Below are 25558 nucleotides of genomic sequence, written 5' to 3' on the forward strand. Positions count from 1 at the left end.
TAGTATTGATAGTATGGTCATAACTTTTGCCTAGGTAGGTGTGGAGATATAGTGACAATGATATAGTGGATTATCTCAATAGTCTTGTAGCAAATTATGTTATAGGTATAGGGGGTTATTCTAGTATCCAGACTTGGCGGAGGTTTCATCAGAATTGTATGAAGATGATTGTTTATTTGACAAGATTAGAAAAGGATATATTCTTAAACACTCTAAGGTGGAATAGAGACATTATTCGGGTAGAAAACAAATGTGAAAATGTATGTTTCCTGATATGCATTATCAAGATAAGTTATGATCTGGGCCACAGTTTTCCTTTTTCCTGTAGCGACTTCTGGCCTCCCCTGTCGTTGGTGGCGGTGGACAGTGGATATTTTGATATCCATGTCCACATGGCGGATGTCGCTACATCTCAGGAAATCAGTACTATTATTGATGAAGTTTCCATGACTGATGATTGGAAACAATTATTTGATTGAAGTTTCCTTGATTGATGATAGGAAACTTATTGCATTGAACTTATTGAGATCAGAGGATGTCTGTACCCAGGATCCTCTTGATGTTTTTATATTGTATTTTGTGGTACGCCAATTGCGGTGTACATTTGCATTATTGTTTATTAAACTGTGGCCAAGATCATCCAATTATGCCTTTGTTGAATCATTTCTTTTATATTGTTAATGTCATTGATCTATGATAATTAGATTTATGTACTATGCATAAGTCACATTATCAGAGGCATATGGCATTCTGGTGGTGTGCAATTTGTCCGGGTGTTCAAAGAGTTACCTCCCTTGTGCTGTCACGAGAGAATATTTTGACTTTTGAGTTGTCTCCCTTGTTGAGAACCTCCCTTGCGGAGATTCTGCAGTTACGATTGGCAATAACAGACTGCAGCCGGGTAATCTAGAGCATCCATATGAATTAATGTTGAAATAATCATGCACCCATCCACCACACCCTATTTATTATATTATGTACATTGTGTTTTTGTATTGCGCTGTTTGCTGCCGGTTTTCTTTTGTATTTGCAGCACTATCATCGGTAACAGTTCCCTTTATTGGGCAACGGAAAAGGACGTCTGATGTTGAAGTCAATCATCTAACATAGGACGTTGAAAGGAAATTCTGTGAAATGGAACTTAGGATGAAGAGTGGATATTTTTGAGATTCAGGTCTACATGGGCGGATGTCGCTACATCTCAGGAAATCAGTACTATTATTGATGAAGTTTCCATGACTGATGATTGGAAACAATTATTTGATTGAAGTTTCCTTGATTGATGATAGGAAACTTATTGCATTGAACTTATTGAGATCAGAGGATGTCTGTACCCAGGATCCTCTTGATTGCATTGAACTGTTTTCCTTGATTGATGATAGGAAACTTATTGCATTGAACTTATTGAGATCAGAGGATGTCTGTACCCAGGATCCTCTTGATGTTTTTATATTGTATTTTGTGGCACGCCAATTGCGGTGTACATTTGCATTATTGTTTATTAAACTGTGGCCAAGATCATCCAATTATGCCTTTGTTGAATCATTTCTTTTATATTGTTAATGTCATTGATCTATGATAATTGATTATGAGACATCAATTGGCATCTATGGAAGCATACGTTCAGTGTCTCTCGTGTGTTGTTGTTCAGTGAGGTAGTCACCCACTACTATAAGGAGACCCAGCCTCAAAAACGATCCTGATTGCAATATATACACGTGGTGATGAAACAAGCAAACAATCAACCCTAAGTTCATCTTAGTAACCGATGTACTCGCGGTAATCTAATCGATAAATAATTACATATACCATCAAAGATAAAAAAAAAAGTCATTATGATGTCAAAACCAGGGCTTCTAGGGACCACAGAACCAAATCAAAAATAGATTGTGGGTTTTTCCCGTTTGGGCAAAAGATTTTTAATAATCTGAAGTATTATGTTAATAACATATCCATAGGAAAATAACTAAGTTACCATCAATATTTAAGGACAATTAGGATTTTTAAACAAGTATATAATTGTTTTTCGAGACAAAACACATTGAATGAAGTTTCACTTTACTAATCATCATAATTTCGTCGTAATTATGCTACAGACTTATACTTGGTCTTATCTTCTGAAATATAACCTGAATTATATATCCTTGAACAGACATTTAAAACAAATAAATGATTACATGAAATCTCACCATTTAAGACACATAAAATTATATTTTGGCGCTTAAAAAAAATTAATGAAGTGTCGTAAAAACTTCCATATCTTTTAATCACAGACATGTAATCTATATAATAGTCACAAGTGATTATATAACTATTTCTAAAAGACGCATCCAAAATATCTAATGCCCTTATCAAACCCTATGGAAATCATAAGACTGTTTTCAAATTTCGTATTACGACATTAGGTTCGAAAAGTGATACATGTCCTTTTTGTGATTTTTATTTTCAAAGTAGTTAATTGCTTTAGACATTTTTGATGACGTAATTGACGTAAAACAGTGACTTTCCGGTAATATCGGGTCACCCAGCAGTCTGAAACTGAATCGTAACATTTTCTTTTTCATTCATAAAATATTATAAAAAATGTTTCTTCAAAACTCCTTCTGTTCCAGATTTATTGTCAGTTGCTTTAATTATTTTAAAATATCAAGAAATTTCTCGTGGTCAGTTTATGGGAAAAATCGAGTTTAAATTATGATAATAATTTTGGGGGCCGTTTGAAACAAAATGGTCGTTTAAAACGCTGTTTTTCCAAAATAAACGTTAATGCATATTAAGATCGCATCTGAAGCCTGAATAAAAAGACTTTTTTGCTTGTCAGTCATTATCCTTTGAACCATTGCACATTCGGGAATAAAACTTCCAAATCAATGCAGAACGAAATATTTATCAACGTTAGGAACGAGAATTCTTTATACCAAATGATAACAAAAAAGAGCGGAATTTTTAGCTGCTTAATTTTTTCGAAATATCCTCTTTTTAAATTGGCGTAATTTGCAATAACATTGCCGTCTACACTCCAATCTGTTATCAGCTGTCAGCAGTGGCTCTGTATATTGTCTTTGGTTCAACCAGACAATCTGAACACCGTTGCTAGTTTTATTTTTTGTGACAATTTCAAGGAAGCATTTCATACATATCAGAGACTAGAATTATACTTAGTGACCCCTTCAAACTTGTCCTCGACTACATATTCTTCTTTGTCTAAAACAGGATTCAATGTAAATAACCTGACGCAGACTTCTCGTCAAACCCGAAACCAGAAGTGATGAAACACAACTAACAAATACAGAATGATATATATATCGAATGATTTTTATTAAATTGATACGTCATAATCAAATTATTTAATTATTTCAACTCATTACAGTTCATTTCGATATAAGGTAATTATATATAATACAAAGCTGACCAACCAGACCAGTACATGGCGTGTTCATGACAACGTTGTTAATATCGGCCTAAATTATGACATTTTGTACAGCATTTTCTGACCGCTTTGTTCATCTTTTACACTCTGTAATATCACGTTTGCTAAATTAGATTTGCTGCTTTTATGCAAATATGCCTAGAGAGACACACAGAGAGACACAAACACAGAGAGAGAGAGAGAGAGAGAGAGAGAGAGAGAGAGAGAGAGAGAGACGCACACACACACACACACACACACACACACACACACACACACATAGACAGATAAGAAGAGATTAGTAGCACTGACATAAATAGATACACTTTTAGGAATTCTTCCCATTTAACATGTGCAAATTGATAACTTTTCAAATTGAGACACAATAATTTGACACAATAAGAAGAGATATGCAAAAGTATAGTAACTGAGTAATTTATCTATATATATTTATTGATTTTTTTCATTAGTTACTCCATCATGTATTTATATTGTTTTTGGAAAATGTCACAACTGAGGCATACATTCCCGCTCCTTTAATTTACAGATACACATGGCGGAGTAGTAATCAATACAATTTATTGTGAATCCTCTATTAGCAGAAAGGATGGTTGGCATAACCGTCACAGCAGACAAATATATATATAAAGGCAAGGAAAACAGGCTTTTGGGACGATCATGCTTAATATATATCCACATGTTGTAAACGTGTTTTTGGCTGTAACGATAGAATTTCACACATGAACCTCTTGACCCATTTGTGCCCCCATGACTTCAGTACTCATTGCTTGACGAGGATGACCCAGGAAGCTGGCAGGCTGTAGAACATACCTGTGAACAGGTTACGTTTAATATTTAGATTGCATGGCATGATTGTAAAATATGAGAAACATAAATGATTTTGAAACGTAACGCAATCACTAGTAACAAAATATAGATATCACCTAAACGAAGACAAAACTACAATAATAAAACAATTATACATTACATTTACTCCGATTACTAACGTCAGAATGTACTTCTTTCTGATTCCAAATTTGGAGAAACTCCTGTATAGTACACAATGTTATCGAATCCTCAAAGAATCCCATGTTGTCGAAGTTGAACGCTAGATGCTGCATTGTTCGTGTATGTGCACGTTGAGGACAAAAAGTGCAAGTTTAAAATACGCTTTTTACATGTACTATGTACAAACCCAAAAAACTAAAACAAATTGTCTTTTTATAGTGAATACGTACACAATATCTCCGTCAATCAATTTGGTGTCAGAAGTCGGGTTCAGGACAACATATGGTATATTCTCGCTTTGTTCTTGGTTCAAACCGGAAACTAAAATACAAGGTTAGAATAAGACGCGGATGCGTGTGTAGCGCTTCGTTTACAGTTATGTGGTGGAAAGAAGCATTTAGGAATAAAATGATAAAATACTTGTAAAATTCAAGGTTTTAGTCCCACTAATGCACCTTCAAAATCTAGGCAAAAGGGATGAAAGCAAATGTAAATGCACATAACAACCATCATGTAACGACACGCAGGTCATATTTTCCCCACGCAAATAAAAAATATATACAGATAGCATAGGTAACATACATTTTTAACGCTATTATATGCTGTAAGAAATGGTTAATTGAAACTCCATTGTTTGGTTTCACCTGGTTTGTATTGCTAAGCGTCATTGAAGATCAGTTACACTTGTATGTGCATGTACCAAAACATCCTAGCTTTTATCTAACCTAACTATATCGAGGTGTCCTATTCGATTCAAGGTTTTCTTGTAATACATCATAATGAACACTCACTATATGCATCGGAGTCCATGCCTAAACTCTTCAGTCTACCACACACATGGTCTTGCGTGTCTTCGAACTGATGAGAGCTTTTCTGCTCCGGAATTTGTTTGGATGCATTTTGGTCCGTTTTTGTCTAAAACAATTAGCAAAGCAAAGCTAACGCAATAAAATTGAAAAGACATATAACAAAACAAACAAAATAAAAACTCCACCCACTCTTGGAAGAAAAAACTAGTGAAGATCTCTAGCAATGTAATAGTATCTGAGTAAAAAGATGCTGATAAGTGATATTCGGAGTCTCTATGTTATGCATCCATGTATATATTACATTACAATTCATCATTACATCCGTCCATTTGTTATAATTGTACATAAAAAGACAGGTCGTTTTAGATTCTCTTTCAATGAATTTTCTGAAAATTTAATCTTAATCTGTTGATGTTACCTTAGAATTCCTCGTTCTATAGATAGCCAAAGGAACTTTCCCTGATGTTGAAGTCAGGCTGTAATACAATTCACCATATGTCGTGTATGTCGAGGATGTCACGCCGTCCACTCGAATCTGTATAGAACAATTCGTAAGCTGAGTTACGTTATGTAGTATACTAAAGTCATTTCACATAAACATATCAAGTTTGTGATTTTAAATTTATTCTCATTTTTCGGGAATGTTTGAACTTATTTCTATCATGTAAAAAATTAATTCATTCAGTGCAACTTTTAGGGCTACAAATCGGCTTTTTTTTTTTATTCAATACAGAAATAATAGAGTAATAACTGTATTTACACTTGAGAGATATCCTGTGTTGTTTTCAGTCTCAATCCCAGCCAACCGTCGCACAAACATGATCAGATAGTGTTTCACAAACGTCTACAATAAATTATATATACAAATGAACCCGGGGAAAACGGTTTTCAAACATACAGCTATATACATGTACTTCAAAATACATCAATGTTTGTGTTATTTTGTAAGCTTATGATAATTAACAAGAAAACAATTATATGAATACATAATAGAAATATTTCCTTTTTTTGTTATTCATTTGGAAATTACATTACACACAGTCTAAATTGGCAAAATAAGCTGCCATCAACGGCATTATTTTTAAAACTTTTATTATATCACTCTTGTATTGAAAATATTTTTTGATTTATCTATCTATTTATTTTCTTGGCGGCCGTAACTGACATTCGGATGTAGATGATACGTTTTTTTTTGTTCATTTGTTTATTTGTATTATTTTGCGTGGTATTGTCCTAACTTTTTTTAGGATATTACCTGATACATGAGATTGTCGAGCATTGAAGTACTAAACACCTTCCCAGCGGCGAAATGCTGGCGGAACAGGTGCGGTAGTGTAGAACTCATCTTTTCTTTAAGTGTCTGTAACAAATAACTTAATAATTGAAATTCCTCAAGTAAATTAGTACGATGACGTAAGAATTTGTATGATGACGTATACGGTCAGTTGCAATTGACAGACAAAAATAGATAGAAATCAACGTATGAAGACATTAATTGCCACAATTTTACCTTTTCTAGTATTGCAACTGGAATATTTATTGTCTCCGGTACATTGTTATGAAGGAACCGGATGTTGGAAGCATGATTCAGTTCCGTTATAACATTCGTGTTTGGAAACAGCCTGGAATCATACAGAGAAAAAACAAAATAATGCTGCAAGAAGTTTTATAAATTTATCTAAAAAAAAAATACATGTTTCTTTTAAATGATATTATAATTGTTAAAGTTTATTTTACATGACAAAGTCTGATGGTCATGACGCTTTATAATAACTTTTGAATTTATTTTGCAGTCATCAGTAGCACCAGCAGGAACGGATGTATGTAATAAGCAGGGACTTTGAAACAAATTGAGGTTTCTATCATTGGTTCATTTGATAGGATTGTCAAGATTGGCCCAATTTTGTATAAACGTACCTTTGAATTTTCCGGACAGCAAACAGAGTATCCGAGTCAGTAATCAAGGAGGATTGTATGTTAGCCACGACTAAGTGGGTCGCTTTATGAATCCCTGACTTTATAAGATCATCAACACTGAAAATATTATATTATAGATCTCGATTTTAAAACAAAACAAGTTGACTTATTTTCAATAAAGCGGTGCAAGTTGTTTGTATAACAAATCATACCTGATTTCATAATGTTAAAAACTTCTAGAACATGTCAATGATTAAACTAATATTTTACTAGCTATTACACTAAAATACACAAAGGATAAATGATTACAACATTGTACAAAGTATTACACAACCTTTTAAAAAATAACATTGATGATAAAACCAATATTTGTAACAATAATTGCATCAATGATTACAACATTGTGCAAACTATTAACAAAATAATCACATCAATCATGAAACAAATATTTACACGAATGATAACAATAATGGTATCATCTATGATTACACCAACAGTGACACAAATCGCTATGCCAATGCCACGTGTTTGTACAATTGGTTACACTAATGGCTACACCAATGATTACATAAGCAGTTACATAAATGGTTACACTAATGGCTACACCAATGATTACATCAGTAGTTACATAACTGGTTACAACAGTGATAACACTACACCAATTGATACACCAACCATTACACCATAAGTTTCATCAATGCTCATTACGCAAGCGGTTACAACAAAGATAGCACCTGAACAATTACATATATAATTAAACTCGAATGATTGTACAACAGCGATATGTCAATATCAACAAGAGCACATTTACGTCCACCATTTTAAGTCGCGTATACCAGAAATTAAATAAATAGTGATCATTACTGCGGGTGAATAAGTAAAGGATCATCCAGGATGGAGAATAAAGATCGATAACAAAAATAACAATGTCGGTTTAATTCAAAGATAAATGATATTATACAAATTACTGATTCATCAGTACTTACTAATCAGTAGTCGTATGGTTGTGCGATAAGTGATGTCTGGATTATTGATTAAAAAGAAAAAAATGAATTAATTAAAATAAACAGAAATATGGTGAAGTATCCAATTAAAAATCTTTCTACCAGCGTTCGGCCTCCTTCGGCCGTCTGCTGGTTCCTTCCGACAAGAGTGCTTCGTTTGTTTTGCTTTTCCGTTCCTCTTTTCCAATCGGACTTTTGTTTCGTTTTTTTTTCGGCCATGCCATGCGTTGGTTGGCCGGTCGTTCGTGTGCTCACTCATCATCATAGACCATTTTAACATTTTTTCATATTCTAAGATTCAAGCCCTTAATGTTTGATTAAGTGATAATTATTAATCATCGCCAGTGGACTCAGAGGTAGACCAGGTCAGCTATCCCACCTTACTTATACACATGTACCTGTGTAGTCGAGTCGAGTAATATATGTGTTTATACGTAGCTAGGTCGGGGGATTTATTACATCAGAATAGCGGTAATATGATGGTTTGATATAACTACCAGCTTTAGAAGCGTTGTATGCAGTTGGTACGACGGCGTTCGCTGTTACAGGATAGATATAGCGCCTCTGTTATTCCGTTATGTCGTATTTTCGCTCTCAGGCAGCCATGTTGGAACGTGTGTCGGGATGTAAACATAGTGCAGATTTCTCATTGGCTGAGCTCAACACCAGTAGCCAATCAAAATGGACCGCGGCTTATATAAGCCGGTGTTCCCGTATAGACGAGGCAGACAGGGCTGGACAGCTCGTCAACAGTAACCTATGTCCAGGTAAGGATGGGTTAGCTGCAACTTTAGTATAGGGCCGGATGGCTCGAGAGACCCAGTATAGGCGTATGGATAGAGTTAGCACGTGCCGGCACGGGTTTATGGCTTGGTAGCCAACTTACAGTACCAAAGATATTTACAGCAGAACAGCTGATTGAGGGGTGTTTACATGTTATAAACAATAGGTCTATAGTTACCATAGTATTGAGAGAGCACAGGACTGGGTACAGTTCATATATTTCCCCTGTGTAGAAATGTAATAGACCGTTTAACACTAGAGACAGCAGTCTCACTGTGGCAAGGTGGTAGTTGTATGAGCTTATGGGAGAAATATATGAATATTGTCAGTGTTAGGTTGAAATATAATTGCTAAGGTGAATATAATGAAGATAGGGGAGTAATAGCTAGATAAATTTCTAGAGTAGAATTATGTATAGCTCTGGATGCAGCTATTCGGGGAAGTTATTATATAGGAACTATTTAGGTAGTATTTACTGGTTTACTATCACATTATGTCTATAATTACAAGTTAAACTTAAGGACACTAGTCTCTGTGATAAAGTTTTTGATACTACTGCTGTCCATATTTTACAATGGCAACAACCTTTACAATTGTTATGTTTCCAGATGATGATTTGTTATGTTATTAAATACTGGAACTGTTATTTCTGACTCAAGTTTTCATTTCTCTTATCTCCCGCCTGATATAAAAGAACATTGTGGACGAGGGATATTGAGGAATGGGTGTCTGACATATGAGATCACAAAATTAAACACAACGCGAAGTACAAAATCATACCCGCTATATCCGGGATTGACACCTATTCGCCAGAAATCCCTTTTCTACTACACCTGTATCAGTCAGTCACGGCAAATACGTATTTGACAATTAGTAAATACGAATCGGATCACAGGCCTTGTTAATCTATTCAAGTGTTATTAGAACTACAATGTAATGTTATATCTTAACTAGGGCAACCAACAGTTTTAGGGACATTTTGTTACGTATACGATCATATCATAGTTTGTGAATTCACCATACGCTCCTACAGAGATCGTCAATATATATAAGCATATATATATATACGAGCAGATCACAGCTTTAAATTTATGCAAATTGGTTAAATAAGGTTGAGAATAACAGCATTAACTAAACATCATTTTGTTAGCAGATAAATGAAATATGTAAATGTAGAATGCTGAAACCTTTTATACTAATATAAACGCTATTGACAATTAAAACTTAAACAAAACAAAATATAATTAAATTCTAAAAGAAGTGTTGTTATGTAAGGCTTAATTTACATTAGCATACTTAATGGCTTACTTCATCTAATTATGCAATCATCAATGTTTCCTTCAATATGAAATGGAAAGGAATCTCATATTTTTAGATAGATGAAATATCACATTTACTTATTCTTAACCTAGTTGTAAATATTCATTTGCCCGCTATATATTGTTTTATTATTGTTATGGTATTGTTAGCACTTAAATCCGAAATTTGATTTAATATCTAATAAATAAGAATCTTACAAAGATAAAAAATGATAACATGTTTCTTAAACACTCAATTGTATTATCACCGGCTATGTTCCCAGAATTATCTGAATATTCGACATAAAACAAATAGTACATGAAAATATTATACGAGCTGCTAATTATCATTATGATTACAATGTTAATTCTGTAAAGCATTCCAAACTTCCATTTGTAATTTCTCGTGTCTTAATTAACAAATATCTAATAAAAGTATATTTTTTCAAGGATCTTATTTCTTGTCAGCTTATATACGTAAGAAGTCGTAACATGTTCAGTCAAAGTTATTGTTAGAATTTCACAGCATTAAATTGGTGTAATAACGTCACTGAATTGTGATATACAGCCATTGGTTTACTCAATTACGATCACTTGAACTGTTACATAGAAAGTTTTACATATGTATCTATGTAACTTATATTATACATAAATCTTTTCAGCGTTTGACATTATAATAAATTTTAAATTGGCAAAACGTACAAGATGTGTAAGATTTTGGCCTCTAATTTGATATAAACGACAGTGTTTGGGGCGATCCCTACCTACGAGTCGCCCATCCCCCATCTCATGGCCGAACAAATAGAAATATATCCTTGACAAAGTACAATTTTCCTTGGTGCAAGTAAACCTAAAGGGACAATTTGCATCGAGTCAATATAAATGGATGTTTGTAAATATAAACACACACATAACTAGTGTAAAACATACAATTTCTTTTGATTTTATTATGTTTATTTCGTGGTTTAAGACAATCGATGATATTAAAACCGGACGTTTCATAATACTTAAGAAACAAAATAAACAAGTAAGGACCTTTCCAAAAAAGGATTGCTTAGAATAACAACTAATTTTTCACTATTACGCATGTAATAAAAAAATGTCTGTGGAATTGTTATCGTGTTCGTACTTTATTGATTGGTCACAGAGTAAAGGTTAATAAAGGAATTGAGGGAGAATTAAAATAAGTCATTTGGACAAACCTGCTTACGACTAATTGCGGAAAAGATTAAGTGCTATAACAACAACATAATTAGTTTATTAGTCTGTAAATTATCTAAAAAAAATCAGTTTAGTCATCCCTCTGAGTGAACAACATTCCAATCTGGCCAATTTTCTTTTTCTTTTTACGACCTTTATCTTAAATAATAACAAACTCGGTTGCATTGTAACGACTGTTAGATTTGCTGAGAAGCGACCGTTGCGGAAGGTCAATCTGTATCGACCGATTGGCTGTACATATATCGTATGATCGCCAGCCTCCGGTCACCGTCCAGTCAGAGATAGTTCAGACAGATCATGGTTACTTAGCCATAACTCTTACTGTAGGAATTTTCACTAAAGCACTTAACTAAAACTTTCACTAAAACACTTAACTTAATCTTGTATTAAAGATTATGTTATGTACATGTACAACGGTACGTTATGTTAAGATAAAATGTTGTACCTTGTAATGCTTCCTTCAATCCAGAATACTTGCGGAAAACGTGCTATTGTTTCCATGAAGACGTCACTTGGTCTAGAGGAAATCAAAGTTGGTGAAATAAGTGTATAGAATTAGAATTACAATCAACAGCAGGTTGGCCAAAAAACGTAAAAATCTGAGGAAACACAACAGCAACCACTATATACAAACGATATATGATGCATGCGTTTGTTGAATATCCAATTGGAACATTTCGGCATGAAAGATCTGTACAGTTGTGTTCCGGATATGGTAATTTCCCCTAAATGCACACATGCAGCTATTGGATCAGTAAGATGTCATATGAATGTAGGAGTCATACCGATTGTGGATACCAACCGAATTTCACAGACAAAATTTGCACTTTCCGCGTAATATGCAAAATTCAATTAAGTTGCATGTGTTTTTAATTACACACTGTATAGTAATAGCAATAAGTGGCAATTATATGAGGAAATGTCGTAGATTATATGCGTTTAAGAAGGAAGTAGATTGGTCTTATTTCACTTTGGCTCAGCGCCATCATATCAATCGGTATCCATTCGCTATTCTATATTTGGAATTTAAATTCGATTTATATCTAATGTAGTAATACGATACAGATATGTTTTAACAGGTCGATAAATAGCAAATATAAAAGCAACAGGAGCTGTGTTTTTATTGCAGTTACAAACCGGTTGATAAGATTCAAGAACATTTCGTAATTATCCTTGCTTGTATTTTCACGCATGTACGTCATATAACACCGTCATGTGAAGTTTTTTTTTCTATCTAAAGATTTACTTACTGTTTTTGCAGAAGCAACACTATCGTTCTCAGTTCGTCTTTTTCAATAGTATGTGAACGAAGAGGGACGAGGAAGTTCATAATCCCTGCACATTCCTCTTCAGCCGCTAGAATGATCAGCTGACGTCCGTAGAGATCATGGCGTGCATTTCTGTAAGCACAGTGATCGCAATCCTACAAAATGTAACATTTAACATCATCATCATATGTCATTGTTATTTTCTCAGATTTTCCATGTCAGTATCAATATGTAATAATGTGCATGTCTAGATAATAAATAATATGCAGCAGAGATGCGATATGTGTTATATTCAGTGTGTGTTATGTCCAGTAACAGTCTAAACTCATGGGAGTATATCAAATATTCTATAAAATACGAATGAAAGTGTCACGGAAAGATACTAACGATCAATAAATACAAATGCTGCCATATAAAACTTTGATAAACGTATATAACATCTCATGAAATGGCCGTTAAAATATGTATATGCACGTGCTTTTTTAATGACTTGTATGTAAGGAAAGGATAACCTTAGATAAGGAGATACTTATGGAATTCACATATCGTCCACAGAAAGGGAGAAAGGCCGTAACAGCGGAAGCTTAACTCGTTAATAAATAAGAACTTAACCTCGTCCCACTGTAAACAGCAGTCTGGACGTCTAACCTCCATCACGTAACACTGTGTGGTAGGAGTGCTGGCACAAAAAGTTGACGGAGGCCGACCAAGGGTTATACTGTGATATATCAGAATAAGAAACAATTATTATTTAGGAACAAAGAGAATATGGTGTAATATCTAAAAAAAGAAAACATCAGAAGACGACCATATGCAGGACAAGAGTAAATCAGATCTAATTTTTCCCAAGATTTACCTATCATTGTTCAGATATATAACAGGTTAATTTACATCCACTTATTAGGGTCATATATATTGATATGTTGTATTTACGTTATATAACATACATAATTTGTGTTTTATTTTGTATTCCTATTGCACATGATCTTACATATAACTTGATTGTAACTTAAAAGACTTACTTATCTCCTTGGCTATCGTCCCCGGTCGTATTTTGAAGATCGCATCCCTGCAGGGTTTCTTCCCAAGGAGACGAAACAATACTTGGTTCTCGCCCTCTGTACAAGTTCTCAATCATGTGTAGCGGTGGGTTGTTATTATTGTCGCGAATGTGATCTAAACGGTATATAATAATTAAATCATTATAATCAAACAAAAGATCACAATGTTTAATAAATCAGATGTCAAAGACAACATTTTTTTAGGGATGTTCTCCTGTGTTGTTTACTATGTAAACGAATCCGTGTGAGGCGAAGTACCAAAATGATGTAAACTTAATTGAAAATTTGGGAGGTTTTTTTTTCTATAGAGTAAAGAAGATACAGTAAAGCATAATGTAAACCTGTTAAGAATGAATACATTTGACAGGTAATGACACACCAAAGAGGAAGAAATGGAATAAATTACCTTGAATAATATACTGAGATATTGCCCAGAAATTAAACCTGTTTTGTATGATTACATCAGTACCACGTTAGACACTGTTGCATACAGTAGGCTAGATGATATAGAAGACGAACCTCCCCACAGCATATATCCTGGTGATTAAATATCACGATGACGCTAAATAATTGCTTTATGATATATGATAGTTAACTGCTATTGGAGAATATGCGACTCTGAGGGTAAAAAATAAAACTTGCCAAAAAATGTTTTGGAGAACATTGTAATGTGCTGCCTTGTAAGATGTTCATGTCAAAGGGACAACGGAACAAAATCTATGTGTAATGATTTTACTATGGAACGACATGTGATCCATATACTAGAAACTGACATGTTAAAACGAGTTGAACACTGTTTCCATAATATGTCCGTCTTCACTTTTACCCAGAACGACAGTAGTGCATCCACGTGGTCTGGAGTGTAAATACCAGTGTCAATATAGGACGAACAACGTGAAATTATTTCTAGAAACTGTTTTGTCCAACCTGTGCAGGCTGTACAATCTGCATTATCCGCAGAGGAGAATCGCAGACTACAGGAAGTCTGCTACTTTTTTATGTTTCTTGGGTTAGGGTTTCTTGGTTTTAATGCATCTCCTAAAGATGTCTTTAAAACCCGCACCTAAACATATATGGTTCAAATTTTCCTACTTTGTTAAAATAAATGATACACATTTATCTCTTTTGTGTCATTCTGCGTTCCTATTAGTTAATCAGGAAAGTGCATTATCGATTAATTTGGATTAATTACATAGCCAGGCGGACCAACTTTGACGTCACAAAACAATATATCGGTGAATGGTGTCGAAGTGTAAAACATGTTAGGTCAAACCCTATGGGAAATTAACATTGCATGAAACCACACCTTTATAACCTGAGTAAAACATGTTGATGGGAGGTTTAATCGTCATAACGTTGTGTTTATTTGAAACTTGAATTTTTTTTTTTTTTTCATTTTGATAAAAGAAGGTACAAATTGAATATATAAACTTGATGTCAGAAAATATTATAAATAAGTTTAATAGTATTTTAGAAGAAAATGTATGTGAAGTATATATAATATACAATGTATATACATATATTACCGTATAGCAGTTTTTATATCGAGTTTAGGATTAAGGACATCCATGCTTATAGTATCTCAAAATCATGAAGTTGAGTTCTTTCACGAAAAGAAGTATTTCACAATAATCCAATATATCGTCGCTTCCGATAAATATGTTTATCTCAATTGGAAAAAGCAGTAGTAGCTGACTTGCGTTGTGTCTATATCCTCTCCCAGAGCAGAATGTAACCATAGAAACATATACAATGTTATACATGTATAACTCTAGACTACAACGCATAATGAGATGAAGTTAAGTTTACTATACACCATAGATTCTTGCTACAAAGCAACGGATTGATAGCGCATCGGCAAACAAAACTACCTAATTACAAATAATATTCATAAGAGATATTAAGATGAAAATGAACACTGATAAAACGCTGAAAATAACAAAGAACGATATCAGTTTACATACCATCTCCTACATAGGCATTTCCTCTCCCAGAAACTAATCTAGATGTTGACATCACATCTTCGGCGACATCAGAAATATACAACAAACAATCAAAGTCCCGAAGTTTGTATCCATCTCCTGGATTCAATCGTATCCGGGAATCGTGTCTTGTCTTGTCCAGTACCGCTAACAATCCCACACCGTACCTATATTGAACGTTAATTTTCATACATATTAGAATCTGAACCTTATCTACACTATACATTTACTTAAATGTGTTGACATTTATTCTGCATATAACACTATCAAGGCTAGTTTCGTGTGATTTGACAAAAACACTGGCATAGTGATATCAAAATTACATGTCGGTTTCTGAGGTCGTTTTTTTTCTCGTCGTAACCACTTATCTAAAGCGCGGCCAAATATTTCTTACTATATGCAGGAAAGTCACGAGAAAAAACATTCTTTGCTTATTGAACATACATAGAAATTGTTTTAATTGAAAATGTACTTGCAAACGGAAATACAAATGTAAAAAAAAAAAAAAAAAAAAAATATTAATAGAAACATTTAATAGCAATTTATTCCGTGTTATGGTCCTAAATCAAGGCACAGAGTGGTGCTTAATGCTAAATGATTTACCAATATTTACCATACTGACAAATATATTTAAAAAGATGCAGCATGCTATTATAATTCATATGAAGCAAATAATGATTTTTTGATATTGTTACAAAAAATTACAAAACGCATGGTTTAAGAGTTTTAAAACTATAATTAGTATAAAACACCAGCAAAAACTGCCATATGTATCATATATTGTAAACTTTAACTGAAGAAGAAATTATCAGAAATTTGCAAACAGACGCTACCTTTTATGAGCATCAGCTGAAGCGAGAGTGAAACTCCAGCCTCGATATCGCCGAAACACTTTACTTTGGTTCAGCTGTATGCTATATAGGGAGTTCCTGGACTGTCTTCCGTAAAGCTGTTGCCATGGTTCCATGTCATTAGACTCCGCTCTTTTTCACATATTGAGAGTAGTACTTTAATTGTTTGTGTTACACGACTTTTATTACAATTGATTAACATGTGATAAACCGAAAACATATAGAACATGTTTTGACTTCATACCCAATCGACCTGTTTTGATGTAATTTCAAATAGGTTGTCTGATAACATATTAAATAAATATTGTTGTTCATTACAACTTGTCGTTTAACGCAATTTTTTAAAAAGAATACATAAAAGATGTCCTTCTAGACTACAGAAATTTTCTTTTAAAGATCTAATGTTTAAGGCTGGTGCTTACTCGATGGTAGTAGAATGAATCAGAAGAGTTACCAACGCTGAAAATCCGGGGTATAGACAGTTGTTCGCCAAAATGGCGAACTTCACTTCATCTCCACATAACACGTGATCTTCAAGAATGAAATACGCTATTAGGCAGCTTTGTATCATTAATTATTAAAGTAGCTACATCCGACAATAGTAATTATGACCGACGTAATGCAACAATAAAATAATGTATTTGTTGCCAAACGTTACATACTTAACGCCATTACCACTCAACAAATGTTTGAGCCGTTCTTTATTATCATTAAACAAAACAAAAATATACATTCATTGCATCCCGCTTTTACATCATACCTTGCCACTTTATTTATACGTGACTTAGCAATCACTGTAAGGTCGCTGTTATTGTTTTATTTATTGTCATATTTTGACCGTTGGTGCCATTTTGTGACATGCGGTGTACACGCTGTTGAATATGTAGCATCATAAATCTTGTTATTCAAAACAAATTAAAGATTCAATTGATTTTCCAGGTATTATTATTAAGAACAAATACTAGTAAAAAACAAGTAAACGCATCTTATCAAGCACAAATAATGGTGAAGAAAATTAAAACATGTCTTATCAAGGGCAAATAATGTGAAGAAAATTAAAAAGTGTCTTATCAAGCACAAATAATGGTGAAGAAATTAATTATGTGAAGAAAATTGAAAGTGTCTTATCAAGGATAAATAATAGTGAAGAAAATAGCCAGGTGTCTTATAAAGGACAATTAATTGTACGTAACCATGATAAGTGTCTTATCAAGAAAAACACACTGTACGGAACCATTACAGGCGTCTTATCAAGGAGAAATAATTTTACGGAGCCATTACAAGGGTCTTATCAAGGAGAAATAATTTAACGGAACCTAGTAAAAGTGTCTTATAAAGGAGAAATGATTGCAAGGAACCAGGAAAAGCCTCTTATCTTATAAATGAGAGAAAAGAATTATCATTGATGATTTCTAATGGATAATTAGCAAGTAAGCTTTTACCTTCATTTTGTACGTGTATGCTATTCTCTAGTTTATGTAGCTTTACATATAGTTGACAGTTTGGAGCGAAGTCCTTGGCCGCCAAGTAAAACATGAGAGTCAGTTGGTCCTACAATAACAACGCTGATATGTTTTGTTGGCTTCTTTGTTTTCGTCCTCGTAACAGCTGTGAATGTACTTATCTACCATAGTCATGTATACATGCATACGGTAGTTTGGTAGACATACAATCCCTACTTAAACGTTCTGAATTTTCTGTCAGAAACACTAAATGCAATACGCTACACAAGCCTTAGAAATGGGTAAAGACAATACCTCATGCATTAGGCATTTATTGAAAGCATGTCATTACTATAACGTTTGTTCATTATACTTCTGGACATATAACGTATATAGTTATACTTGTTTTTACGATTATATTGCTTAATAGAAAAGTATTCGTATGGAATGCAACTTGTTTTATATTTCTGTTGTTAAGATCACAGGACAATGCTACTCTACCCAAGCCTGCCAGAGCGCACTCACTTCATACAGATAATAACTAAGATATGATGACAGGTGTCAAAAATGTGATAGTGACCAGATACGGTCACTGGTGTCAAGAATGTGACAATGACCAGAAACGGTCACTTGTGTCAAGAATGTGACAGTGACCAGATACGGTCACTTGTGTCAGGAATGTGACAGTGACCAGATACGGTCACTGGTGTCAAGAATGTGACAATGACCAGAAACGGTCACTTGTGTCAAGAATGTGACAGTGACCAGATACGGTCACTGGTGTCAAAAATGTGATAGTGACCAGATACGGTCACTGGTGTCAAGAATGTGACAGTAACCAGAAACGGTCACTTGTGTCAGGAATGTGACAGTGACTAGAAACGGTCACTTGTGTCAAGAATGTGACAGTGACCAGATACGGTCACTTGTGTCAGGAATGTGACAGTGACCAGATACGGTCACTGGTGTCAAGAATGTGACAGTGACCAGATAGGTCACTTGTGCCAAGAATGTGACAGTGACCAGATACGGTCACTGGTGTCAAGAATGTGACAGTGACCAGATACGATCACTGGTGTCAAGAATGAGACAGTGACCAGACACGGTCACTTGTGTCAAGAATGTGACAGTGACCAGATACGATCACTTGTGTCAAGAATGTGACAGTGACCAGATACGGTCACTTGTGTCAAGAATGTGACAGTGACCAGATACGGTCACTGGTGTCAAGAATGAGACAGTGACCAGATACGGTCACTTGTGTCAAGAATGTGACAGTGACCAGATACGATCACTGGTGTCAAGAATGTGACAGTGACCAGATACGGTCACTTGTGTCAGGAATGTGACAGTGACCAGATACGGTCACTGGTGTCAAGAATGTGACAATGACCAGAAACGGTCACTTGTGTCAAGAATGTGACAGTGACCAGATACGGTCACTTGTGTCAAGAATGTGACAGTGACCAGATACTGTCACTTGTGTCAAGAATGTGACAGTAACCAGAAACGGTCACTTGTGTCAGGAATGTGACAGTGACCAGAAACGGTCACTTGTGTCAAGAATGTGACAGTGACCAGATACGGTCACTTGTGTCAGGAATGTGACAGTGACCAGATACGGTCACTGGTGTCAAGAATGTGACAGTGACCAGATAGGTCACTTGTGCCAAGAATGAGGCAGTGACCAGACACGGTCACTGGTGTCAAAAATGTGATAGTGACCAGATACGGTCACTTGTGTCAAGAATGTGACAGTGACCAGATACGATCACTTGTGTCAGGAATGTGACAGTGACCAGATACGGTCACTTGTGTCAAGAATGTGACAGTGACCAGATACGGTCACTTGTGTCAAGAATGTGACAGTGACCAGATACGGTCACTTGTGTCAGGAATGTGACAGTGACCAGATACGGTCACTGGTGTCAAGAATGTGACAGTGACCAGATAGGTCACTTGTGCCAAGAATGAGACAGTGACCAGACACGGTCACTTGTGTCAAGAATGTGACAGTGACCAGAAACGGTCACTTGTGTCAAGAATGTGACAGTGACCAGATACGATCACTGGTGTCAAGAATGTGACAGTGACCAGATACGGTCACTTGTGTCAGGAATGTGACAGTGACCAGATACGGTCACTGGTGTCAAGAATGTGACAGTGACCAGATACGATCACTTGTGTCAAGAATGTGACAGTGACCAGATACGGTCACTGGTGTCAAGAATGTGACAGTGACCAGATATACAAAATGTTTAACCAATAATGCAAGTTTGTTGTAAATGTTAGTTACAGTTTGTTGTCTGTTGTCGAACACTGGAGGTGGTAGAATAAAACAGGCATCTGCCTCAGTCAATCTGAAATAACAAATAATGTGCTATACAAAAGGACATGCTCAGTAATTAATTTTTACTGCATAACATAAGTGCACTAACATTTAAACTAAAAAGAACTAAGGGGAAAAATGAATCCCCACTCCAGTGAGACGAATCAATCCTATTCCTTCTTAATCTAAATACACAATTTCACCATGGGGTTAGTTTTCCTACAATATGTGGCCACATCATAACCACATCATAATATATTCGTGTCAAATTTAAGCGCGTTGGTTTACTGGTGATATATTCGTTTATGCAAATATGAAATAAATGTACTCCAATTTATTCGTACATCTTTAACCCGGTTTATGTATTTTCATAGCCCTTTTGTTTCCCTAACTATACCTTGTCGTACTTAGTCTGGTGCTCAGGAGAGTATATCTATCCATACACGTGTCTTTGTTATTTACACAAATTCGTATTTGTTCTCAAAAAGTAATGTCAAGGGAACGTTTTCCGTTGAAATATATTTGAATTTAACGGAGATTATAATTTGTAAACATTGAATTAGATTCCTGACCAGTTCTTGAGATAGGAACAAGCCTTATGTTAACATATACATATTCGTAGTTGATTATGTAGCACCAAACTATCAATTTTAATAGGATTACAATTGTGTTGTACACACATCTGATCCACAGTTGAAACGTCATTTTAAATCCTACATAAGTCGTTTCAAATTAAGATCGTCACAAAAAGACTGATAGAGCAATTTCGTCAATTTCGGACTCATTATTCGCAGGAAAGAACAAGAAAGAACAAAAACGAAAAGGTAACCTGTATTAAAATAGTCCGAGAATTGCAAATAAATTAAATCTTGCCAAAGCTAGTCTATGTAAAAGGTCCCAGAATAAGCTCAACCTGTGTGATAGTGTTGAAGTTTTACATTGTGATATGTTATAGAAAACAAACCTGCATCTCTGTAAATCAACATCAATGAGCGCAGATCCTTGTATATATATGACTCGATACGACCATTTCGGATCTTTCAGGAGTATTTTTAGTCCCATGTCTCTTCGTTCCGTACTTAACAGCACCACTGTGTGGTACTAAAATAAATTGAAAATACTTTCATTCGGCATGCATTATATTATCATTGCACTTGATATGAAAGTTAATGTTATGGTTATGATTAGTAGCACATAAATTATATAAAAAAGAATAACAGTACCAATACCGTGATTGTTTATCTTTAATGTAACAAGGAAGCTATTTTATTTTCAAAATGCAACATAATAACAGTAAGAAACCTAACACGGTATCGAATATAACTTTCCATCAAAGTTATTCGAAAAGAAGTTCTAAACCCTAAGATAACTAACAAACGGTTTTCCTGATAATAACCATAGGCTTATCTAAATGGCAGTACGTCAATTTGAAGACAGAATTGTGATAAATCAGGTAAGGCTAATAGATTCCTTACCTCAAGATGTGAGTGGGCGTAGAATTCTATCAGGAAATTAAGTAAATGTTCTGCTGTTATACCCGTGGTACACAATACAACGTGATGCTGTCCATGTGCATTCCGTTCACTGTACTCCCCACCTGTTGTGCGGATCTCGTAAAGTGCTGAAGTTACTCCTTCTACCTAAAATATATCAAAATATTATCTTTTACACCTCGATAATCGGTCTTGAATAAAAGTAGTGCCCAATAATTCACAAGATGATTTAAGCATTTGGATATGTAAATTATGTACCTGTCTGGGTATAAAGGCGAAGGCAAGTCCGATCATACACGTCATAAAGAGCTGCCCTAGCCATGTGTCTGGGGAAATGTCCCCGTACCCGACCGTGCTGAAAGTCACGATCACAAAGTAGAAAGATTCAAACATGGTCAGCTCAGCCCCACTGCTTCCTCTTTGTATATGTTGTACACCACACATCCTAGAGAATCATCATATATCAAAAAAGAGATTGTCAATGCAGATTGATGTCAAGGCGCGTTTTCGTCATAACAACTCGAATACTGTAAGCATTCTGAGGCCGCTTACTGGTTTAACCAATTCTGCTCCTTTTCTATTGCATGTCAAAATGTTATTTATGATATAAATATCACCGGTTTTTATAAGAAATGACATGAACGCTTGACGCGGGCTTATTATTTTCTCATCAGTTATATATTATGAATAGTGAACGATGATACAAATGCTAAGATACATAAGTAAGATACACATTTAATAACCATGTTTGATTGCATTTGTATTAATTTTTTCTATCTCTGTATATGAATTTGAAAGAAAAGCATTTTAAATCAGATTCATGGCTGTGATTGATTCGCAACCTATCTGACATAAACAGTAGAAAGATTTCCGTTACGTCGATCAACGTAGCTCTAAAATGAAGTTATAGTACAACTTCAATTGTTTGAATTTATCAAAAGCGGGTAGCGCGAGGCGATTCCGTGAAGTTGAACAAAATGGCGTAACGAGTACTTCCTGTGATCAAGACAAAATCTCGGCTCGTTTTATTTTATCTCATATTAAATGAAAGCAAATAAGATCATGACATCTGATATGTGAACTCTCACTACCACCTGTTATTAAGTACTGCTTAACCGTAAGGTATGGGGACGTCGTTTGTTTCTTTATTGTTACCCACGTGGTAAATATCAGGCATGACAGCGTGACCAGGAGGAGCAAAAGTTGATGAGTCAGAGTCACAGAGAAAACCTGGCAACGTTGTCTTGTAAGGTGAAGGTCATTCTATAATGTGTAATAATTAGATATATCAAAAGACATATAATTAAGTTATAAATAAATAGAATATCGACACATACACTGTAAAGATACATAAGACTATAAATGAGGTGTATAAGTTATGACTTTATTCACATGAAAGAAAAATAAAGTAATGCAAGAAAAAACATTAACGAAAATATAATGTATATATGAATAAAGAAATATTAATATATAAATATGACATATGATATATTTCTTATTACCTTTAAACGAGAGTATTACGATATAATTGTTATGCTTACAAGCAGATTACGGACGACACGACGAACCAACCAGCAGACCAAGAACCCGGGCAGGAACAGGTCCCTAAAGACTGGGACAAGCTGGCGACAAAGATGCTATGACGTTATGAAGTTTATTAGTATTACATTATCACGTCAAATTGTAATGTGCAATGATACTTAATAAAATGAAAACAATCAGTAACTTCAATAATGATATCAATATTTTTAAAAGTCAATTTTGCAGTATTGTTTAATCGTATAAAGGACAAGATACCGTAAGCAGGTAAGGTAATGTACACATCCAATCCAATAGGAGACCTTCACACCAAAACTTGCGTATTCGTGTTCCCTGAGAATAGGAAACGTGACACTGGTGAAACGCGCTGAATAATCTAAGTGAAAAATAGCGCATTCATCGTTTGTTTTCTTGTTTCACTTATATAAAACATATTAATTGCTATATATGTTCTGCGTAGTATATTATCGCTAAAACCAATTTATCATTGAAATGTCGTACCTGAGGACTGATGTATATAACGAGTGAACTCTTTAAGAACCACACTGACGATAGGGCTATTTGCAGGATCCAGAGAATGAACGGTCGCTGAACCCACAGGAGGAGGTACCTTAAATGGACATTATGAGTAACTGTGGTATTTAGACATCATATTGCTCAGAGTATAAATGCAGCTCTCATTTTAAATAGGTGGAAACACCAAGAGTAGAGAAATAATGGTCTAGTTAATATTTTTATTAAAGATAATATCATAACGTTTTTGTTAAACTGGATCCACTAATGAAGCAAATATGAGTGCTAAGTTTTCATCTGGACGCTCTTTGGCGTTGATTTTATGATGGTAGAATGAACTTTAGATGACTGACATTGATCCTCTGTATATAATCCAATGGCTGATATAGACTTAGTTTAGGATGACATGACATATAAACCAAAGATCGACATTGTTAGGCTTAGTGTAAAGGTAACATGACATTGAAACCAAACATTGTCATGGTAAGGGTTAGGGTAAGGGTGACATGACATTTTAACAAAGGATTAACATTGTTAGGCTAGGGTTAGGGTGAAATTACATTTAACTCAAAGATCGACATTGTTAGGGTAAGGGTTAGGGTATGATGACATTTAAACCAAATATCGACATTTCTATTCTGCATGAAATCAATAGTGCATGTGACGACATCATACAAGAACAATTAAATTGGATTTGAAGTTCCAAAGAAAAAGAAATGTTAAAAGATACATTGTAGGGTGCAGATAATAGTTCAACTCAGTACAGCCGACGTGTGTTGAGGAACTTGATGTGTGATAGAACTGACTCACCAGTTGATAGAGCACACTGGTGTGGATATGTTACGTATTACAGTATAGAACTGACTCATCATTTGATAGAAGACACTGATATGGATGTGTTAGGTATTACAGTACATAACCGACTCATCATTTGATAGAACACACTGACGTGGATGTGTTAGGTATTACAGTACATAATCGACTCATCATTTGATAGAACACACTGACGTGGATGTGTTAGGTATATCAGTACATAATCGACTCATTATTTGATAGAACACACTGATGTGGATGTGTTAGGTATTACAGTAAAGAAATGATTCATCATTTGATAGAACATACTGATGTGGCTGTGTTAGGTGGTATTACAGTATATAACTTACACATCATTTGATAGAACACACTGGTGTGGATGTGTTAGATATTACAGTATAGAACTGACTCATCATTTGATAGAACACCCTGGTGTGGATGTGGTAGGTATTACAGTATAGAACTGACTCATCATTTGATAGAACACACTGATGTGGATCTGTTAGGTATTACAGTATAGAACTGACTCATCATTTGATAGAACACACTGACGTGGATGTGTGTGGTATCACAGAATAAACTGACTCGCCTGTTAATAGAACACACTGATGTGGATGTTTGTGGTATCACAGTATTGAACTGATCATCATTTGATAGAACACACTGGTGTGGATGTTTGTGGTATCACAGTATTGAACTGACTCATCATTTGATAGAACACACTGATGTGGATGTATTAGGTATTGCAGTATACAACTGACTCATCATTTGATAGAACACACTGATGTTGATGTGTTAGGTATTACAGCACATAACTG

General features: G+C 34.8%; 2 protein-coding genes across 2 annotated transcripts; both read right to left on the bottom strand.

Annotated features, from left to right (window-relative positions):
- Positions 1–3316: 3316 nt before the first annotated feature.
- Positions 3317–17220, bottom strand: LOC117343007 (potassium channel subfamily T member 2-like). Its single transcript, XM_033905332.1, has 15 exons — positions 17034–17220; positions 16594–16743; positions 15743–15927; positions 13740–13893; positions 13330–13435; positions 12700–12872; positions 11895–11966; positions 7144–7260; positions 6737–6848; positions 6482–6586; positions 5987–6070; positions 5645–5761; positions 5209–5332; positions 4648–4738; positions 3317–4240 (listed from the first exon to the last, which is right to left on the bottom strand). Exons 1-15 carry the CDS (start codon positions 17180–17182, stop codon positions 4144–4146), a joined length of 1836 nt encoding a protein of 611 aa, XP_033761223.1. The 5' UTR covers positions 17183–17220; the 3' UTR covers positions 3317–4143.
- Positions 17221–20202: 2982 nt separating this feature from the next.
- LOC117342073 (potassium channel subfamily T member 2-like) lies at positions 20203–24508 on the bottom strand. Its single transcript, XM_033904048.1, has 6 exons — positions 24488–24508; positions 23035–23138; positions 22134–22320; positions 21858–22022; positions 21347–21483; positions 20203–20413 (listed from the first exon to the last, which is right to left on the bottom strand). Exons 1-6 carry the CDS (start codon positions 24506–24508, stop codon positions 20203–20205), a joined length of 825 nt encoding a protein of 274 aa, XP_033759939.1.
- Between the last annotated feature and the right edge of the window lie 1050 nt (positions 24509–25558).

The sequence above is a fragment of the Pecten maximus genome, chromosome 14, assembly GCF_902652985.1.
Source record: "Pecten maximus chromosome 14, xPecMax1.1, whole genome shotgun sequence".
In the NCBI taxonomy this organism is placed as follows: domain Eukaryota; kingdom Metazoa; phylum Mollusca; class Bivalvia; order Pectinida; family Pectinidae; genus Pecten; species Pecten maximus.